The sequence below is a fragment of the Chlorocebus sabaeus genome, chromosome 22, assembly GCF_047675955.1.
Source record: "Chlorocebus sabaeus isolate Y175 chromosome 22, mChlSab1.0.hap1, whole genome shotgun sequence".
Taxonomy (NCBI): Eukaryota; Metazoa; Chordata; class Mammalia; order Primates; family Cercopithecidae; genus Chlorocebus; species Chlorocebus sabaeus.
In genome coordinates, this window is record NC_132925.1 from 87,540,133 (window position 1) to 87,552,685 (window position 12,553).

Consider the following 12,553-nt stretch of genomic DNA (forward strand, 5'->3'; position numbering starts at 1 on the left):
GGTGTGGTGGTGCATACCTGTGGTCCCAGCTACTCGGAATGCTGAGGTGGGAGGATCACTTGAGCCCAGGAGGTCAAAACTGCAGTGATCACACCACTGCACTCCAGCCTGGGTGACAGAGTGAGACCCTGTCTCCCCCCGTGCCCCGCCAAAAAAAACCTAGTGTGGTGGCTCATACCTGTAACCCCACCACTTTGGGAGGCTGAGGCAGGTGGATCACTTAGAGTCAGGCGTTCAAGACCAGCCTGGCCAACATGGTGAAACCCCGTCTCTACTAAAAATACAAAAATTAGCTGGGTGTGATGGCGCATGCCTGCAGTCCCAGCTACTTGGGAAGCTGAGGCAGGAGAATGGCTTGCACCCGGGAGGTGGAGGTTGGAGGTTGCATTGAGCCCAGACGGTGCCCACTGCACTCCAGCCTGGGTGACACAGCGAGACTCCATCTCAAAAGGAAAAAAAAGTGATGGTAGAGACTTCTGTTTCCTGGCCAAAAATTCTCTCACTGGGGCTCACCCAGGCTGAGAACTAGGGAAACTGCAAAGAAAACATAGTCCTGATTATGTGCAGGCTTACAAGGTGGAGCTAAAACTAATCCACTGGAAGGTAACAAGAAACAGCGATAGGTATCCTTTTTTTTTTCCTTTTTTGAAACAGAGTCTTGCTCTGTCACCCAGGCTGGAGTGCAGTGGCACCATCTCCACTCGCTGCAAGCTCTGCCTCCTCCCGGGTACACGCCATTCTCCTGCCTCAGCCTCTGGAGTACGTCGGACTATAGGCGGCCGCCACCATGCCCGGCTAATTTTTTGTATTTTTAGTAGATACAGGGTTTCACCGTGTTAGCCAGGATGGCCTTGATCTCCTGACCTTGAAGTCTGCCCGCCTCGGCCTCCCAAAGTGCTGGGATTACAGGCGTGAGCCACCACACCCAGCCAACAATAGGTATCCTTAATCCAAGCTGTACAGCAATTCATGATTCACAAGTCTCTTCTGTAGAAAACATTTAATAGGGAGGGGATGGAACAACAAAGCAAAGGCAGTGTTGGGGCATCAGACCACGGCAGGGCTGGAACTAGGGAGAAGCAACCAGTTAGGAGGCAGGCTACTACAGGTAACAAATGGAGAGCCCTCTCACCCAGCCAACTCCAAGAGTTCCTCTAGTCCCTTGTGCTTTACCCCAGACTTTAGCCCCAGAGCCTGTTCCTCATCTCCAGCAAAGAATAGCAGGGCAGGACCTGAGTTGGTCTCTTTTCAGGGGCTGTCTTGAAGATGGCTGTTTTAGCAGACATGAGGCTGCCCAAAGGTTTCTACAAGCCACCCTGCGTGGACTTTGGGGGTTGTTGAACGCATGCCCTGACATGCATGAATTGGAGACCTGGATCTAAACATGGGTTAGCTGCCCATCCTGGCATCTTTGGCTAATACCCTTAGCCTGGGTGCCCCTGAGAATACTTAGGGCTGTTGAAGATCCTGTCTGAGGAACCTCACATGGGTTTCCTAGTTAACTTGTAAAGTCACTCTGCCAGAGGTTATCACCGCAAAAGGCAGGACCTGGTGGGCTGGGCTCTCCATACCCTTCCAGTTCTGACTGCCTGGCATAAATGTTCCTCTTGAGATGGATGTGTGTTGAGGTGCAGGGAGAGCGCTGGGCTGTGGCTAGGGATAGGGCAGGCAGGATTTGCTCTTGGTCACACTGGAGGGATGCCCAGACCACACCCGGGCACTGGAGGAGTTCTGGGATACAGTGTCTGAATCCTCAGTGGCCACTGCTCTCTTGGCCCTGACTGTGCAAGGGAATCACGAACACAGAGACGTCATCGTAGGACACCTGTCCTTCCTCTGTGGGACTGTCTTCCTTTCCCTGTGTGCTGTGTATCAGCATCTGGGCCAGCTTCAAGAACCTGTGAAGACCATCCTGCAGATAGACTTCAGGGGCAGAGCAAAGGGGCAAGGCCAGCCCTCAGGAGAACTCACTGCACAAGGCTGGACATGGGGACCCAAGCAATGCAGTCCGACTGGGGACCAAGCAAGCAGCAAGCCTGGAAGGGCCATGGGCTGAACCACAAGAGGCTATATCCAGGGATTTTTGGAACCCTAGTCTCCCCTCCTCCTCCAAGAATCTTGAGACAGCCCTGATCCTGGCCAGCTGCCAGCTCATTGTCAGTGCTATCTTCTCAGCCATAACTACTTGGGCTTGCTGCTGGCACCAACCCAGGCCCAGGCAGGTCCCCAGCAGCTACAGTACCTGTGTGGGTCCTCTTGGTTCTCAGGGAGGAAGCTCCGCACCAGCCATGCCACCTGCTCGTTGGACAGGACATCCCAGAGTCCATCAGTCGCCATGACAACCACATCATCCTCCTGTAGCTCCAGCTGGCCCACATCCAGCACGGTCACCTACAAGTTAAGCCTGAGGATCTTGCACACTCCCTTCCCGACTCCCAACAGCCTCACTGTCCGCCTTTCTGGGCAAATGGAAGCTGGGTTGGACAGCGTTTCCCCCCTTACCTGTGGGACAGAGAGCAAGAAGGGCTTGAGCTGGATGTTTGTGTCTAGGACTCTGAGCTGATGGTCTCCCAGCCCCCGGGAGACAGCCAGTGTTCCTAGTAACCGAGCCTGAGGGAAAGTGAGGTGTGAGGTGATGGCAAATGGCTCCAGCAAATGCACAAGTACCAGGCCCTAGCACTGCAGAGCACACCAGGAGAGGTGGACTGTGGCCCTTGGAAGCCTTAGACTGAGAAAATTCCTGGACTCAGAGCAAATCCCAGGCCACCAGCCACAGCTACCAGCAAGAGGCAAAGAAAGGAGCTCCCACCTCTGCAGGGGACAATGAAGAGGGATTCTTGGGGTTAGGGGGTGCCAGGCACTGACCTGCCTACCCTGTCCATGGATCAGTGGGTACTTGAGATCCGATTTCTCCACACGTTTGTAGCTCCTACCAGAAGCAGAGCCAGCATCCATGCAAGCCCTGTGCCCCATCTCATCTTTCCCCAACTCAGGGCCCAGCTATCACACCCTCACAGTGCCCACCCTGCCAAGGTAGAGGGGGGCTGCCCCAGGCCATACAGCTGGGCCTGGATCCCAGGGGTCTCCCTTCCCACCTGTCCACCATCCCCACTCACCAACCACTCATGTGGTGATCCCTGAACAAAACCTTCTGTCCCAAGTCATCCCCCTTCAGCCGCCGAGGGAACTCCAGTCGGGTGAACTCGCCAGCCAGAAGCTCAGGGTAGACAAAGGCCTGGGGTGGGGAGGCTGCACTCAGGTCATACTCACTCTTGTGGCCCTGGACCCAGGAGTTGGGGCTTCACAGCCTCTATGGTGCCAAGGGCACCTACCAGCTGCTGGATCCGCTGCCGCTCAGTCTCTGGGGTGAACTCGAAGCTCAGTGGCCGTATCTCATCTCTTCGCACCAAGATGGCCCTGGATTGAAGAGAGAAGGGAGAGGTCTAGGAGGGGGGCTCCACCCTCACCCATGGCCACCCTCCTACCAGTCCTTCCTCCAACCACCAGGACCCAGCTCTGCCCATGATGATTCCTTAAAGCCCTCCATGACTACCTAAGACCTGCAAGGGTGAAGGCTTAGCCCTTTAGCAGGGCCCCTGAGGTCCCCGCCCTCCCCAGCAGCTACTGTCCACCCTCACACTCAACACATACCAAATACACACAATTCAGCCAGTCAATCCTTCCTACTATCCCTCCACTTCCAGCCACCTTTGCTTGTCCCCATTGCTGCTTGTGCTCTCCCCATCCCACCCTTGCCCACCTTCCAAGGGGTGACTCACCTGCTATCCCCAGCATTGGCCACGTACAGCTTTCCCTGCAGGGACACAGCCACCAGGGCTGTGCAGCCGCCCACCTGGCCTGAGGCCTCCAGCTCCCGCCCGATCACCTCGTCCTGGGGCAAACCAAGGCCACCTTAGCTGCTGCCTGTTCTGCCACCATACTACTTTGTCTCTCGATCCCCACCCTACCTGACAGTTCACTTCTACTAGCAGGCCTGACGGTCCCAGCCCAAAGTCCAGCCATGCCTCCAAGATCCCTGCAGTCAGGAGATCTAGACAAGGGAAGTGCTACTCAAAATAGGAAGAGAAACCAGCCACTGCACCAAGAACCAAAAGGGTATTCAATTAGATGATGCAGGTAAAAGCACTTAGCACACAGTAGGCGCTGGATAAAATGAGAGGGGTTATGCTGACAGTGATGGCTGTTAGTAACAACCCAACCAACCCAATCTCATCCTCCCAATCCAAGGATCTGGTGTGATGACCATGGGTATACAAAGATGCCATTTCCCGAGATCCCTAGGGGCAAAATCTCCACTTCTTTCCCAGCCAAAAGCCACACACTCACACATTCCTGAAAGGCACTCTCCAAAGCCCCGATCACCAAGTCTTCTGCCCTGATGCCCTTTTCCTCCACAAACTGAGGGTCACTGGGGCAGATGCAGCGGCCATTGAGGTGCATGGGAGGCTGAGTGGCCACCAAGCCCTCTACCACGGCCTCCAGCTGCCGGCGCAAGCAGGAGTGCAGGGTGTTGGCAGCCAAGATGGCTGCTGCAGGACCGCCGTGCCCATCGAACAGTGCCCAGTAATGGCCTGTCAGGAACTGCACAGGAAGGGCTCAGTGTCAGCCTCTGCCTGACTTCCCCAGTTGTCCCCTGACCCACCCTGAACTAGAACATGGGGCAGCAGGGTAAGAACCTCAGCCTGCAGGTCGTGGCCCCAGCCTGTAGGAGGGATTCCAGTCAAGAACTCAGGCTGCACTCACCTCCTCTGGGCACAGGGTCAGCCACTCTTCTTCAGCCCCAAATTCACATCTCCGGATGCACAGCTTCCCACAGGCGGCTTGATCCTCATTGAATTCAGATTTCTCTGCATTGATAATCCTGAGGCCAGAAAATGGTAAGCGACCCTCCAGGGACACACCTATGTCCCCATGGGCACAGGGAGAGGACCCCTCCCTCTGGGGCAACAGCTCCCCAGTGCTGTCCCTACTTAAGACAACCACGATGTAAGCTTCCTAACTTCAGTGGCCTCACGGTTAAGGTAAAAGTCAGGGCCCAGCTCCTCTGGAGCCTACCTGGTGACCCTGGGCTAGAAGGTAAGGGTATGTTGCCATTCCTGTCCCCTGCCCTGTCGCAGCCCAAAGCCCTGTTCCATACAGCGCAAGTCATACCCAGGGTGAGATGGTGGGGGTAGGGGGCGAGGGGAAATCTCCAAAGTCCCGAATGCTGGAACTCTACCGAGTCTCTGGGCCTCATCTTGGAAGCCCCTGGGCTGCAGGTCCTTCCCGACTTCCTGTCTTCTCTGAAGGGGAGGTCGGAATCCCAAGGAAAATGCAGGGTCGGGATGATGGGGACGTTGTCAGGATTCCGAGGAGAGGGCAAGAAGGGGCTGTCCACAGGTGGGTGGGGGCTGTCACTCACTCAGCTTCTCCCGCTTTCTAGGCCGGCGCAAGACCCGAGGCGGGCTCCGGCCCGGGCCCGAGCCAGGGGTCGGGGAGGGGCACTCACTCGGCGTAGCCTGCATTCCATGGCAGCGCGCGTCCTCGCGCGGGACTGCGCACGGGCCGGGAGTCTGGGCGGCGCGAGGCGTCGGCTGCCCCGGGGCTGGAGCTGGAGCCGCGCAGGAAGCGGGGCCGGCGGTAGGGCACGGGGCTGGCACGCGGCCCGGGCGGCCGCGGCGCGGGGAGCGGCTCCCCAGGCAGGAAGCGGCGCCGGAACCAGCCGGCGGACATGGCGCGGCGGCAGGGGGCTGCCCGCGGAGCGCGGGGCGCTAGGGCTGGGCAGCCCGCGGGAGGAGGAAGTGGGTCGGGGGCGGGGCCGGGGGGGGGTGCGCGGGCGGGAGGCGGGGCCGGGAGCGCGCGGAGGGGAGGCGACGCCCCCCAGCCCCGACCTCCGCCCGGGAGCGTGTTCGCTGCGGGCTTGCTGACTCCAGGGGTCAACCCTCGCGACCGCCCGAAGAAGCCCACGCCGGCATCAGCCCCATTTGACAAGCAGGAAAACCGAGGCCCAGAGAAGCGAAGTGGCCTGCCCAGCGTCTCACAGTAGCCAGGGAGGACTGTTCACCCACGCTTGTGGGGCACTAGTGGTTGAGAGGAAAAGCCCCCCACACTTCGCGGGGCCAGCGTCGCGCAAAGCCTCAGATCTCCTCCTGCTGGGTGGGGACGTGACGCAAGGGGAAGATGGGGACAGGATGAGCTGGGAGGTGTCAGACCCGCACAATGAGTTAGTGTCTCCGAGCACAGGTTCCGTCAGGTGGCCTCGAATCCTCTCCACCCCCGCCTGCCACCCTCCACCCCAGACGGGCTTAGTGGTCACCTTGGCTTTCCCTGTCCTGAGAGGCTGCTGCCACCCTCCGAGGACAGTCTTCCAAATGGCTGTCCCTGCATTCAACATGTCCTCGCAGAATAGACAGCAGGATCCTTACTGGACTGTGAGTGAGTGATGGACAAGAGAAATCTGTGTGAGTGTAAAGAGCAATCAGTGGTGCCCCAAAGGCTCCTGCTGGTCCGAGTTCAGACCTGGGACGGAGGGAAGTGAAAGACGAGGAATCATCTTGCGGTCTCTCAACCACTGGCTAGCTGTCACCAGGGGGTCAGCAGCAGTGTCCTGTTCACATCTGCGAGTTAATAAAGCACTTTGTCACTCTTTTTTTTTTTTTTTTTGAGACGGAGTCTCGCTGTGTTGCCCAGGCTAGAGTGCAGTGGCCGGATCTCAGCTCACTGCAAGCTCCGCCTCCCGGATTTACGCCATTCTCCTGCCTCAGCCTCCCGAGTAGCTGGGACTACAGGCGCCCGCCACCTCGCCCGGCTAGTTTTTTGTATTTTGTAGTGGAGACGGGGTTTCACCGGGTTAGCCAGGATGGTCTCGATCTCCCAAAGTGCTGGGAGCCACCAGGCTTGAGCCACCGCGCCCTGCCTTTGTCACCCATTTGTCACTCAAATCCAACTCCCTGTGCAAAAGTGTAACTTTGGCCAGACGCAATGGCTCACCCCTGTAACCCCAACACTCTGGGAGGCCGAGGCGGGCAATCATTTGAGGTCAGTAGTTGGAGACCAGCCTGGCCAACACGGTGAAACCCTGTCTCTACTAAAAATACAAAGATTAGTTGGGTGTGGTGGTGCGCGCCTGTAATCCCAGCTACTCAGAAGGCTGGGGCACAAGAATCGCTTGAACCCAGGAGGCAGAAGTTGCAGTGAGCCGAGATGGAGTCACTGCACTCCAGCCAGGGTGATAGAGCGAGACTCAGTCTAAAAAAAAAAAAAAAAAAAGAAAGAAAAGAAAAGAAGTGTTACTTTATATGGACGATTCTGAGGCCCATGGAGGGGAAGTCTTGGACACCCAGGGCTGTGCTGTTTCCATTACGACAATGCAGCTGACTCAATCCTCACCCCCAAGGCACTTCTCTTTCCCTTTCCTCCTCCAGGAAGCCAGGGCTTGCCAATTGAAAGTGGCTAAGGCCCCACAGCCCAGTGCCCCCGTATGAGCTATATGAGGAGTCTACCTTCACCTCCACTCCCTAGCCCAGGCAGACGCTCAGTAGGCCCCACTTCCTCCCAGCAGCTAGCCCTGCCCCAGTGGGAGTTCCTCAGGCCCAAGAAGGAAGGTTCTTAGGGCAGGGAGCTATGCCCAACACCCACTCCCTCCGATGACTCAGTTCCAGAGCAGGCTGGGGGCTGATTGACTGAACCCACAGTGTGTGCTGGGCCCACACTGGGCACAGGAACACAGTACTAATGGAGACAAGTCAGGCCTCTGCCCACCAAGCCCCCTGCAGTGATGGTAGCAGTTCTGGTGGATGCTGCTTCATCCAGCTGGCAAGGGATAGGGGCCACCTCAGAGAAAGTTTCCCAAAGGACCTCTGAGCTGAGAACTGTCACTGTGACAGAACAGAAATGTTCCAGGGTGGGGCAGGCCCAATTCAGTCTATGGGGCCACTTTCTTACCCTCACCAGTTGATGCCTCAGAGGATTTTAAAGTCTAAAATTGGACGAAACAAAGTGCATACACTCTATTCCCCAACCCACCCCTGGGTGGGGGAAAGCCTTGTCCTAAAGTATTTTCACAGAAGCTCTGGGCAACCAGATGTCATAGGCGGTCTGTTGCACAGCTTAGCCATTTTCTATTTTCAGAGCCATGTGGAACCACATGGCAATCCCATCTTCTCTGTTCCAAGGTGGCCTGAGTGTTCCTTCAGTGCTACCAGGCTCTTCTGACTTCCAGGGCTCCTGAGCGCCTCACTCTTGCCTGGATCTTAAGCCAATGTCTCCTGGTTTACTCCCTCATTTTGCTGAAGTGCATCCTTCAACAACTTTCCAAGAAAGGGTGACTGGGAGGTACTTTCCTGAGAGATTATTTATCTATCTTTTTCTGTGAATGGTCTGTTTGTATCCTTTGCCAAACTTTCTGCTGGGCCATTCGTCTTTTTCTGTTTTTTCTTCTTCTTTTTTTTTTTTTGATACGGAGTTTCGCTCTTGTTGTCCAGGCTGGAGTGCAATGGCATGATCTTGGCTCCCCGCAACCTCCACCTCCCAGATTCAAGCAATTCTCCTGCCTCAGCCTCCTGAGTAGCTGGGATTACAGGCATGTGCCACCACACCCGGCTGCCACTGGTCTTTTTCTTATTGGCTTATGAGAGTTCTTTATATATTAGAGAAATCAGCTCTTTATTTTGAAATGAGTTACAAGTATGCTGTTCGTAACAAGTTACAGTTTGTTATTTGTGTTTTGGCTGTGATGGTGGCTTTTTCCATGTAGACTTCATTTTTAATGCAAATGGATTATTGATCTTTTCATAAATGAAAATAAAAATGTCAGGAACCCCAAATTTGTTATGCTAAAGGGAGAGTTAAGCTTGGAGACTGAGTCACACACACTGGCATTCCTTTTTTTTTTTTTTTTTTGAGATGGAGTCTTTCTCTTCTGTCACCCAGGCTGGAGTGCAGTGGCATGATCTCAGCTCACTGCAACCTCCGCCTCCCGGGTTCAAGCAATTCTCCTGCCTCAGCCTCCCCAGTAGCTGGGATTACAGGCACCCGCCACCATGCCCGGCTAATTTTTGTATTTTTAGTAGAGACAGGGTTTCGCCATATTGGTCAGGCTGGTCTCGAACTCCTGACCTCAGGTGATTAACCCGCCTCAGCCTCCCAAAGTGCTGTGATTACAGGCATGCTAGGATTACAGGTGTGAGCCACTGCACCCGGCCTCTTTTTAAATTTTTTTAAAAATTTTATTCCGGCAACACTTCATTCTATGCTGTAGAACTAATGTTCTCCAAAACTGTCATTCTTTTCCCGAATGGATACCTGTTACCTTGCAACCTTGTGTCAAAATATTATGCATTAACCAGATCTCCATAAAAAGGCACAAAGCCTCACGCATCTCCAGGTGACTGCACTCACAAATTGCTCATCAGTAAATTCTCTGCCAGTCCCTAAAACTTTCAAGATGTATATCCTCCTATAAAACAAGCACGTCAATTGCAACTTTAGGTCTGCAACCTAAACCTAACTCCTAAAACCAAAGTCTGTTAAATTTCACACTGACAATGTCAATTACGTTTATCTGCTCAGGTGCAGAACAAGGATAGGATGAGATCAATCATTCCTCCACCTACCCTGAGACCTCTGCATAATTGGCTCTTCTGTTACTCCGTTCTTTCAGTGCTCAACCTATCTTCCATATAGCCTAGATTTACGAGACACTAATTAAGAGTCTCACAAAAACATATTTGCCTCACTGTCTTCTCCCCTTTATTAAAGAAATGTGGCCGGGCGCGGTGGCTCAAGCCTGTAATCCCAGCACTTTGGGAGGCCGAAACGGGCGGATCACGAGGTAAGGAGATCGAGACCATCCTGGCTAACATGGTGAAACCCCGTCTCTACTAAAAAATACAAAAAACTAGCCGGGCGAGGTGGTGGGCGCCTGTAGTCCCAGCTACTCGGGAGGCTGAGGCAGGAGAATGGCGTAAACCCGGGAGGCGGAGCTTGCAGTGAGCTGAGATCCGGCCACTGCGCTCCAGCCTGGGCGACAGAGCGAGACTCCGTCTCAAAAAAAAAAAAACAAAAAAACAAACAAAAAAACAAAACAAAACAAAAAAAAAGAAATGTACAAATATTGAGCCTCCTGAAAACTTCTTGGGAGAGCACAGGCCACAGACGTTTCTGTGACTTGTGTTGCTTTCCTGGGCACGCTCAAACTCTGGCTCAATAAACCTCGACCGATTGAAGCTCTTGCCTTAGTCTCTTATTTGGTTAAGATTTTCTTTTTTTTTTTTTTTTTTTCTATAGACTAATTTTGGATGTGAAAGATTTTCTTTGATGGTTTCTGTGTTTGGTGACACAGAAGTTTCCTCCACTCCAAGATTCTACAAACTGCTCCCTTTGTTTCTTCAGTATTTTAAAATTCTTTTAGAGAGGGTCTCACTCTGTCACCCAAACTGGAATGCAGTGGTGTGATCAAGGCTCACTGCAGCCCTGACCTCCTGGGCTCAGGTGATCCTTTGGCCTTAGCCTCCCCAAGTAGCTGGGACTACAAACGTGTGATTGTGCCTGGCTAATACATATCTATCTTTTAATCTATCTGTCTATAGATACGTATATGTAGAGATAGGGTCTTGCCATGTTGACCAGGCTGGTCTTGAATTCCTGGCCTCCAGCAGTCCTCCTGCCTTAGCCGAGTAGCTGGGACTGCAGATGTACATCACCATGCCTGGCTAATTTAAAAATAATTTTTTTTGGTAGAGATGGAGTCTCACCATATTGTTGCCCAGGCTGGTCTCAAACTCCTAGGCCCAAGAGATCCTCCTACCCTGGCCTCCCAAAGTGTTGGGATTACAGGCATGAGCCACTGCACCTGGCCCCCAACTTCTCGAATAAAGGAAACTATGATTCTTGGGCACACTCACTACCATGTGACATTGATCAAATCACTTCACCTCTCCAAACCTCAGAGTCTTTATCTCTAAGACGGAAACAGTAACACCTACTTCAGGGGCTGTCATGAGGATTAAATAAATGTGCCCAGCAGGTAGTAAGTGTACAAAACAAAGCCTCTAATGGTTCATTAATACATTTGCTTATTTTGCAATTATTGGCCACCTGCCAATGCTGGGCACTGTTCTAGGCACAGGGGATACAGCAAGGGCAAACACCTAACACTGGTGGAGGGAAGACAATAAACAAATATGTAAAGGTATGTGCCAGGTAGTAATAAAAGCAAAGAATGACCCATGGAGAGGGTCAGCTGGGTAGACCACACAGTACCCTACCTTGTCACAGTTTATCCAGTGAGGGACACTTTTACAGGGCACATGACCTTAATCTTTTTCATTAATCCTGGTTAATTTGTTTCCAGGAGGTCAAGTCTCTTGTGGTTCTGTGGAATCACCAACTGCTCCTGTGGATGTGGCTTGGTCTGAGCTGATAACAAGTAGCTCTGTGTTGCTGGCACTATTTGGCTGTAGCAGGGTTCAGTGTGGGAGGCCTTGCCTGTGAACTGTTCCAGATGGCAAGCTGCAGGGCTGCATAGCACTCCATTTTCCACTGTGAGTGCTTGGGGGGACAGTGATTAGCTGATGACACAGGCCCAGTCCTCAGGGTGAGCACGGGAAGATGAATAAGAAAACCCTTCAATTCTGTGTATTCCGGGTTCTCTGGGGATGAGAAACTCAGGGGTTGGGGGGCACAGAGGAGGCCTCAATGCAGGCCAGTGAGCGTGGGGAGCAAGATAGTAAACGGAGCTGAAGCTGGGGCCAGATGCCAGGTAGGCCACACACTTCATCATCACGTCTCTTAGCAATCCCAGCCCAAAGAGCTGGCCTCCTTTCCAATCTTCCCAGCCAAAGTCCCTGGACAAGCTGATTGGACCAACCAGAGTCAGATGCTCATCCCTGACTCATCACAGTGGCCTGGAAGATGCCACATGTTGACTGGATGGTAGCAGCAGGCAGGTACTGGTACCAGTAAGGCAAGGCTGCTGGATATAGACACAGGTCATTAGGACATGGGAAGCTCCTCAGACTCACCAGGCTCTGGCCCTCTTTCAACCTCTGGGCCTCTGGGCCTTTGCACATGCAGTGCTCTCTTCTCAGAAAGCCTTTCTGGCTGGGACTAGTGGCTCACACCTGTAATCCCAGCACTTTAGGAGGCCATAGGCAGGAGGATTGGTTGAGCCCAGGAGCTCCAGACCAGCCTGGACGACATAGGGTGACCCTCTTTTTAAATTTTATATATATATATATATATATATATATATATATATATATATTTTTTTTAAAGAAAACCTTTCCACCGGGCGCGGTGGCTCACACCTGTAATCCCAACCCTTTGGGAGGCCAAGGCGGGCAGATCACCTGTAGTCAGGAGTTTGAGATCGGCCTGACCAACACGGAGAAACCCCGTCTCTACTAAAACTACAAAATTAGCCAGGCATGGAGGCGCATGCCTGTAATCCTAGCCACTCGGGAGGCTGAGGCACGAGAATCTCTTGAACCCGGGAGGCGGAGGTTGCAGTGAGCCGAGATCGCGCCATTGCACCCCAGCCTGGGCAACAAGA

At 53.5% G+C, this 12,553-nt stretch overlaps 1 protein-coding gene across 3 annotated transcripts; it reads right to left on the reverse strand.

Moving 5' to 3' along the window:
* Window positions 1-985: 985 nt before the first annotated feature.
* On the reverse strand, window positions 986-5,798 carry PPM1M (protein phosphatase, Mg2+/Mn2+ dependent 1M). Of its 3 annotated transcripts, none has more exons than XM_007984476.3 (10): window positions 5,510-5,798; window positions 4,765-4,882; window positions 4,348-4,602; window positions 3,780-3,892; window positions 3,333-3,417; window positions 3,117-3,235; window positions 2,866-2,929; window positions 2,503-2,610; window positions 2,243-2,391; window positions 986-1,898 (listed from the first exon to the last, which is right to left on the reverse strand). In XM_007984476.3, exons 1-10 carry the CDS (start codon window positions 5,731-5,733, stop codon window positions 1,754-1,756), a joined length of 1,380 nt encoding a protein of 459 aa, XP_007982667.1. In that variant the 5' UTR covers window positions 5,734-5,798; the 3' UTR covers window positions 986-1,753. The 3 variants fall into 3 exon arrangements, with proteins under 3 accessions (XP_007982667.1, XP_072866206.1, XP_007982669.1); XM_073010105.1 differs by lacking the exon at window positions 5,510-5,798 and adding an exon at window positions 5,173-5,190; XM_007984478.3 differs by lacking the exon at window positions 4,348-4,602 and having other exon boundaries at window positions 5,510-5,789.
* Between the last annotated feature and the right edge of the window lie 6,755 nt (window positions 5,799-12,553).

Bases quoted from the DNA above. Each gene is read 5' to 3' on its own strand.
- PPM1M (XM_007984476.3), bottom strand. From the start codon at position 5,733: ATGTCCGCCGGCTGGTTCCGGCGCCGCTTCCTGCCTGGGGAGCCGCTC. The intron at 4,883-5,509 runs GTGAGTGCCCCT...TTCTGGCCTCAG, and splicing joins TGGAATGCAGGCTACGCCGA to GATTATCAATGCAGAGAAAT. The intron at 3,893-4,347 runs GTGAGTGTGTGG...GGTTTGCCCCAG, and splicing joins AGAGTGCCTTTCAGGAATGT to GACGAGGTGATCGGGCGGGA.